Below are 8439 nucleotides of genomic sequence, written 5' to 3'. Positions count from 1 at the left end.
AGTTTTGGACATAAATATTTTACAATTCAAGCATTATATTGCTAGTGAGAGAATGAAATATACGAAACAAGCTATAATTGCAAAATTTTTATCGAAAGAATACATTTTTCTAGTAGATTTAAAACGTATGCCTTAGAGTTAAATCTTTGTACACTTAGTTATGAATTTATTTATAATATATTAACTTTCTTTGATATTTAATTTATTTAATGAGTAAAACATGTATATTTTTTGAGATTATAAATTTGAATATTTTTTTCCTTTTTATATGTAATATTAATTTTTTTTTTTAGATAATTTTTATTATAGCAATCAAAAAAATATTTAAACGTCAAATGCTTAACATTCATTCATTATAAAAGCCAATAAATATCATCATAAATAAATAAAGTGTGTCGTTCACGATACATAATGCCATCTTTCCCAGAGAGGCCGCCTTCTCTCAGGCCAACAGTCTTCTACTTCTAGTCGACTGCTATGACGGGCTTCCCTCTTTCCTCGGCTCCGACCCAATAAGTAATAATTGAAAAATGATGTTTCCTTGCCTGCATTAAGATTTAAAATATGTCGTCAAAAAAAAGCAATCAATCAGAATAAAAAAAAATATAAAATATGAAAATATGAAATATGAAAATAGTGAATCAAGATCTAGATAGATCCGTGAACATAAGATTTAAATCATGTAGTCAACAAAAAAAACAATCAATCGGAATCAAGAAAAAATATGAAATATGATAATACTAGATAGATCCCTGAACATAAAATATTCAGGAGGCTAGGTGTTTCTCTCTTTTTGTAGTAGAAATAATTTCTCACCCCCAAAAAGCCGCTGATCAAAAAGTAACCAATTTGTGACGTGGCCAAGTGCAAACAGGGTAAAAAGAATCGGAAAAGCCATACGTATAATCTAAATATAGCAACTACAACACGCAAATTAATAAAAATTCGCGGTTCTCCCTAGAACATACATATTTTTACGAAATGATAAAAAAGTTATCTAAGCACAATTAGTAAATACCATCATTCGCCTTATTGAAATTAAAGGAAAAAGAATATGCATAATTCTAAACCGAGCTAAGCTACACTGATACAGTGGCGAAATAAGGAATTCTAACTATATGAACCGCCAGTGCCATAGCCACTGTTAACAGTACCACCAACATGTGTATTATGTGCAGCGGAAGATCTCTGAGTTCCAGTTGCAGTTCCAATGGGGTGAGACTGCACCACACCTTCTACCACCTGCCCAGCCCACTGCCGTGGCCCGGCAATGCTGACATCTGATGCGCACCAGTTGGTTGCCCAGTTGCGCCAGTGGTCGAGTAGGAATGCGTCTTTTCAGTGCCTTGTCTAGCTGCAGCTGCATTCTTGTCTCGAGTCTCTTGCTTGTTCATTTCGGCTTCGTTGATTCTTTCTTCTTTCTTTTCTGTTGCCATCTCCTTTTCTGTTGGGTTGTCTGCTGTCATCCTCTCCATCTGTTTCCGTCACGCAAATATTAGCAAAAAGAAAAAAGAACATTGTTAATTCTTGGTTAGGTACTTTATCTTGATAATAAAACTTTCTCTGAATTATTCTGAATAACAAAACAATAGATAGAATGTTAAAGCACACTTGTGCTTAGGGAAAAAAAGAAGGAAAATAGAGGTCTAATGGTAGTATTAAGTTACTTCCTTAGATTTGCCACTTCTCAATTTCAGAAGTTTATGTCACAACCAGTATATAAGCAATAACTTTTCCTTAAACCATACATTTTCTAAGCGTATATATTTTCAATATTAAATAAACTCCGTCTGTTTTAATTTGTCTGTCTTAGTGTTTGTTTTAATTAGTTTGTTCGGAGTACGAGGGTCAGATAGTCAGACTTCGTTCAAATTTGTTTGTTCGAAATCCGAATACCAAATTGGCTAATTTTCGATGTGAATTTGAGTATAAATTCTATAATTTTTGTTATAATAAAATTTATATATTTAAAAAGTATAAGCTAGGTCACAATAGTAAATAATTTAAAATCTTTAAAAAATACATTTGCTAAAAATATGATCAATTTTTTTTTTGTTTTGACTCCTGAAAAGTTAATACACTACCAAAAAAAAATAAAAAGTAGCGTCAGGACAAATTCTGTAGCTAAATAGCAAAATTCGTTGCTAATTCTAGTCATCTTTTCTGTTAGATGATTCAGCTACAAATTAGCGACAAAATTCGTAGTAATTTCAGTTTTTTAAATAGTGATAGGTTCATTCTATTTGCGAATTATAGAATTTTTTTATTCTTTGAATTTTATTGTAAAAAACTTTTAAAATGACACCAAATCTGCTTGAAGCATATTAATATTATTCACAAAGCGGTGACGCCTTATTTATAGTATTTCAAGACTCTTTATATTTTCAAAAGGGTATTATTGAGATATATAGGAAGTGTAAATCAAACCGGTAGAGCAAAGTCTATTAAGAAATGATTATTGTTCGTCTATACAATAAATGGGAAGATATCATATATATAAGTAATGGAAAACCTTTTCTTGAGCAACAGCTTTGGTCTTCTCCATGCCAGACTTTGCCGAAGCGGCAATATTTGATGCTGTTTCTTTCATGGCCTGCATTTTCACTCTCTTTCTTGAAACTCTGTTTTAATCTGTCGAGAAATTTAACCAAAACACCCAAATGTTTATGTGATTCGTTTCTGTACCATGTTCATGTGAAGTAACTTAAATAGATTTGGCCATGAGCGCTAATGAGAAGAGATACGTGTCACTTCATTACCAGTTCTTACTCTCCTTCTAACACCTGTCTAAACAGGTGTCTTTGTCATCGGAACAGACGCTAACTGTCTTTGGTAGTTCTTTTTTGTCTTGGATAAGATTTTTCTTTCTTCTTTTATTTCGAAATTTAGGTTTTACTTGCTCTTTTCTTGGGAAAAAAACTAAAAATGGGAAAATGGAGAAAGAAAGGTCGGAAGACAGGTAAAGCGAACTGAAGGATAGTGGTTAAGAAGGGATTATTTTTCTTTGATATAGGTTGATCATCAGCGTTTTTTTTTGTTAAGCAAATATATCACTAGGCTAGTTGTCTAGTGGTATTTTTATTAATAATCAAAATAAAATAACAATGAGTCCGGAGGTCTCATAAAATGAAAATACGTAGAAAATGAAAGTACACGAAACCTAATATAAAAGTCATGTGTAAAACACTCCTTTGATAATACAAAAAGAACTAAGACCCATGATTCTTGAAAAGGCCTATTTGCACATGACTCACAAAAAATTCTTGAATAGATGTCTCTCATTGCTTTCGATTGTGGGCATTTGTACTTGTTATCTTGAGGATTAAGCAGCTCCACCTGATCTATTTGAAAGAAATATAAGCTTGACAAGGATTGCTTTGTAAGCCGATTGCACGCAAAACCTTCCAAAATGCAAGTCCAGGTCAAGACAGTAATGGTGTTGTTGCGACTTTGGCTCCTTGTTACGCGTTCATGCCTGCTCCTTCTTGTTGTGATCCTGTTGTTGGTAGCTTCCTCATGTGTGGTAGATGTCCATTGTAGCTGGTAGCTCCTCCAAATATTACTAAAATGATCTGCATAAAGCTGAGAAGTCCCATGGGTAGTCATATCTGATCTGGGCAATAGAAAGTAGTTGTGCATGTAACTGATAATTGTGACTTGATGTGCTCTGCTGGTATTACCTTATGTGATCCTCAGGGAGTGATAGATGCAAAGGAGTTTGCATTTTATAGTATAATCTTTCCCGTTTTCATCATCGTGGGTATGGATCCAAATGGCTAATGTGCAACCTTCTTTTTGCCTTATTGATTGTGCTTTTGGACTGGCCTAAGTAGTGATTGTACCTATAGGGAATGAGTATCAAAGATACTAATACCACCCTAATAGGTTTGGCCAAAACATAGAGCCAAGCCCCCTCCAAAGTGCCTGCAAAATCAGAAAACGTGTTAGAGAAAAAATCCTTCCTTCTCTCCTCCCTAAGGATTTGAGTTGGAAGTGTAATGTGATCTCCATCCCCTATAGTTTGTCTCATTCTTTCATGATACATTCTACTCCTACTCTTCATCTTATCGTCTAACTCCATCATCAATTAGCATTTGGCTTGGCCGTTCTTACCCTTATGTAGGGTATTTGAAGCTTGTCATTATTCAATATCCTTCTCACTTGTGTGTCCAGTTCCCAAAAGGAATGCACATGTACAATGTGTTACTGATCCAATGATAAATTAGCTAAATGATTAGCTAACTTGTTACCTTCCCTCAACACATGAAATATCTGGAAAGCACCCTTAGACAGTAGTGTTTTGATTTCATCCATTTGATTAGCAATGCTCCAAGGTGGTTCCCAAACTTCATCTAGCACTCTCTTCATAAGTAAAGAATCAGTTACAATTATGCATGGAGGAAATTTCATTTGAGTTATGTACCTTAGAGTCTCCAGAATGGCCTGTGCCTTAGCTACATTATTAGTTTCATCCTCAACTGCATCTGTCTGTGCGTAGATAATATCTCCTATTACATCCCTTATACAGAAGCCATATAATGCTTCTCCATTGACACCTCTACATGCCCAATCAGTATTGTATTTTTTCCACTCCACAGGAGGTAATTCCCACAACACCTTAGTATACCTCAATTTAGGAATATGTAGTGACAGCTTCTCATGCAATTTTGGCCAGTTTGCAGTAACACCCTTAAAGCTTGGTCTTCTCACCTTTAGCAGTATTCGGATTGAGGTTGAGATTTGAAAGATCAATCTATTTATAGACACACTCTTCCCATGCTTTCCAGAATTTCTCTTCTTCCACAAATGCCAAACAATCAAACTTGGCATAGCTTGATATACTGCCATTCAAGCTTGTATTAACGAGTTTGCTCCGCCATTCATTTATCACTTGTACAAGTTGCTTCCCATCTGTTCTAATCCCTGCAGGTGCACCATAATAATTCTAAACATATCTTGCAGCTGGTGATGTTAGAAACACATGAGGCAGTGTCTCTTCTTTAGGATTCCTACATTACCAACACCTTGATGTTCTGAAATATGCCAGCCTTAGAAACCAGTCATCCAATGGTAACTTTGCCTTCCACAGTCTCCACATGAAGAAACTTATCTTGAAAGGCACCCCCTTTACCCAAAAGAATTTGTATAGCTTGCTTTCTTCTCTTCTCTTCCTTATATATTGCCAAGCAGACTTCACTGTAAAATGTCCCTTTGTTTCCAGCTTCCACCAAGGCTTATCTTTCATTGAAAAATCTGAAGGTGGTGAGATTGTCTACAGAATATGGTCAGCTAGCTCATCGGGCAGTAATTCCCTTAGTAGCATTTCATTCCATGCCCTATTTTCAACCACTTCATCAACATACTTCATAGAGTCATCACACCAATGATCTGGACCTGAAGTATGGTAAAGAGCTCCAAGTCCAGTCCAATTGTCACACCAGAAATAAGAGTTGCCATTCTTCAATTTCCACCACACTTGATGCTCCACCTCATCTCTCATTTTCAACATTTTTCTCCATACATGAGATACTTGTCTCCAAGGTACTAACACCTCATTGATCTTCTTGCAGTACTTATTTCGCATAAATGTAGACCACAATGAGTCTTTTGTTCTATAGTTCCACCAAAGCTTGGAAAACAAAGCCTTAGACACATCATGTAAGGATCTGAAACCTATAGCTCCCTCACTTTTAGGAAGACATAAGTTGTTCCATAAAGCCCAATGTCTTACCCTTCCATTTCCTGAATTGCTCCAGTAAAACATAGAAAATATCTTGTGCAATTTATTGATCACATATATTGGTGGATTCACAGATGATAAGAGATGAATTGGCATACTATCCAACACATGTGAGATCAGAACTGCTCTACCACCAATTGATAGTAACTTACCCTTCCATGATGATAATCTCTCATGTACTTTGAAGATGATATTCTTATAAAAGTCTTTCCTCCTCTAGCTGTAGAATATAGGACAACCCAAGTATGTAAATGGGAATGCTATCTTTGGAATTCAGTAATCAAGTGGACAGTGTTTACTTTATCCGCTTGAGCTTCTTCATGCATATAAAAGGAAGACTTTTCCTTATTGATCTTGTGACATGAAGCTGCCTCATATCTCTAACACATTCATGATAAGCTACATTGCCCCATAGTGAGAGGAATAAAAGATAATAGTATCATCAGCATAAGAAAGGTAGTTAATGTTTTGACTCCACTTTGGTATGCCAAAGCCTATGAAATCCTGGTTGTCAAACAATGCATCTAAAGCTCTCCCAAGTACTTCAGCTGATAGAATAAAAAATGTAAGAGTAAGTGGATCCCCTCGTTTAACACTTCTAGATGATTTGAAGAAACCATTGGCCTGCCCATTAAGAAGCACCGAGTACCAGTTGTTGGAGACTAGTCTGAATATCATATCAATGAAAATCTCACCAAATCCCATCTGCCTCAGTACCTTTGTCAAGAATAGCCATGAGACTCTATCATAAGCTTTTGCCATGTCCAATTTGATTACTACATTAGATGGATTCCCTCTCAATCTAATGTCTTTGATGATCTCTTGAGTTAACAAGATATTCTCCACAATGCTTCTTCCTTTGACAAAACTTGCCTGATTAGGAGAACTTAAAGAAGGCAGAAGCTCAACTAACCTCTCATGGATCACTCTAGATATGATCTTGTTGGAGAAATTGTTCAAACTGATTGGCCTTATGTCTGAAAATATAGAAACATTCTTCTTCTTTGGAAGCAAAACAAGGTTTGTGTGAGTGATGAACTTTGGTAGTTCTGCACCACAAAAGAAGGCTCTAACCATATTGAGCACATCATCACATACTACCCCCAGCTAGCTTGATAAAACTGGCCAGTGAATCCTTCTGGACCACTTCCACTATCCCCATTCAATCCAAAAACTGATGCATTAACCTCCTCTATGGTTGCTCATCCTACAACTTTACATTCTGATCCTGAGACACCATCCTAGGAACATACTAAATAATATCAAAGTTAGTAGGAATTCTTTCTTCTGTGAACTGAGCCTGGAAAAACTCTAGTGCCTCCCTTGCCATATCTTCTTGTGATTCAAGCAAATTATCATTTTTGTCCAAGATTCCGGATACCTGCAGCCTTTTCCTCTTACCTCTCACATGAGCATGAAATAACATAGTGTTCCTATCACCATCCTTAAACCACTGTATTCCAGCCTTTTGTCTCCAAAATTCTTCTTCAAGATGGTAATACCTTGTAAGGTCAGCTTCTACTTTGTGTAACTTAGCTCTATTTTGAGTTGTTGGATTCAATTCAAACTCAATCTTATGTACCTTAATAACATCCTCCAATGCTGTAATTTATTTGAAAATATCTCCAAATATCTCTCCAAGCTGCCAATGCAGTCTTCACCTTTTTCAGCTTACTTTGGAATAAAATAAATGGGTTCCCCATGGAATCAGCTACCCAATTCTCCTTCACCACCTTTAGAAAAGATTCATGCTTAGTCCATAAGTTTAAAAACTTAAATGGTTTCTTAACTTGGACAGTGTCAATGTTGCAGGACAACAGGAGAGGGGCATGGTCAGAACCATACTTGATCAAGTGTTCAACCTCCAATGCCGGGAATAAATCTAAGAACTATTGATTTTCAAAGAACCTATCAAGCCTCTTAAAGATGCAATCAATGTCAGACCTCTCATTCCACCAAGTATACAGGCTCCCTTTGAAGCCAAGATCATATAATGCACATGTGTCCACACAATGTGCAAAGTCTTCAACTTTTCTCAGGTACACAGGACGACCCCTATATTTCTCTTCCTCAGATAGAATCACATTGAAATCTCCTCCAATAAGCCAAGAAGATTCCATATCTGATGCTAAGTGATACATTGAATCCCAAAGATCAATTCTTTCTATAGCATCACATTTGGCATAAACTAGTGTCACATATAACTCCTTATTCAGATTCCTATGAAACAGCTTCAATGTCATTTGTTATTCCATATTCTTCACAATGTCAACATCAATATCTTCATCAACGAATGCCCATATCTTGCCATTCACATTAGCATAAACATAATGAATCCCCAGCTTCCTTCTATATTTCTCCAGCTTATTGATGTCTTACCAAGGTTCCATCAATCCTATCAATTAAAAATTATACTTTTTATGTAGGTTAAGCAACCTATTGAAAGCTTTGTGTGTTTATCGACCTCACATTCCAAACTAAAGCATTATCCATAAGATTATTTGGAATTAGAGATCATACTCCTCTTTGGTTGCACCCTTAAAGGTACACTGTCTTTAATGTCTTTCTTTTATCTCCTTGTAGGTTTCCCAGCTGATTTCTTCTTGTCCACACTCTTGGGAGATATATCACCATCTCTTGCTGCCTGTTTAAAGTTAGCAGTTGTAGATTCCTCCTCTATGTCTTCCCCAAGTCTTCCT

General features: G+C 36.0%; 1 protein-coding gene and 1 pseudogene across 1 annotated transcript; both read right to left on the bottom strand.

Annotated features, from left to right (window-relative positions):
- Positions 1-876: 876 nt before the first annotated feature.
- LOC107798901 (18 kDa seed maturation protein-like) lies at positions 877-2691 on the bottom strand (annotated as a pseudogene).
- Positions 2692-6992: 4301 nt separating this feature from the next.
- Positions 6993-7983, bottom strand: LOC142180116 (uncharacterized). Its single transcript, XM_075251043.1, has 2 exons — positions 7649-7983; positions 6993-7278 (listed from the first exon to the last, which is right to left on the bottom strand). The coding sequence occupies exons 1-2, from the start codon at positions 7981-7983 to the stop codon at positions 6993-6995; spliced, it is 621 nt and encodes a 206-aa protein (XP_075107144.1).
- Between the last annotated feature and the right edge of the window lie 456 nt (positions 7984-8439).

The sequence above is a fragment of the Nicotiana tabacum genome, chromosome 4 (assembly GCF_000715075.1).
Source record: "Nicotiana tabacum cultivar K326 chromosome 4, ASM71507v2, whole genome shotgun sequence".
NCBI classification, from domain to species: Eukaryota; Viridiplantae; Streptophyta; class Magnoliopsida; order Solanales; family Solanaceae; genus Nicotiana; species Nicotiana tabacum.
Note: the sequence above shows the minus strand (reverse complement) of the source record. Positions and strands in the feature narration are given on the sequence as shown.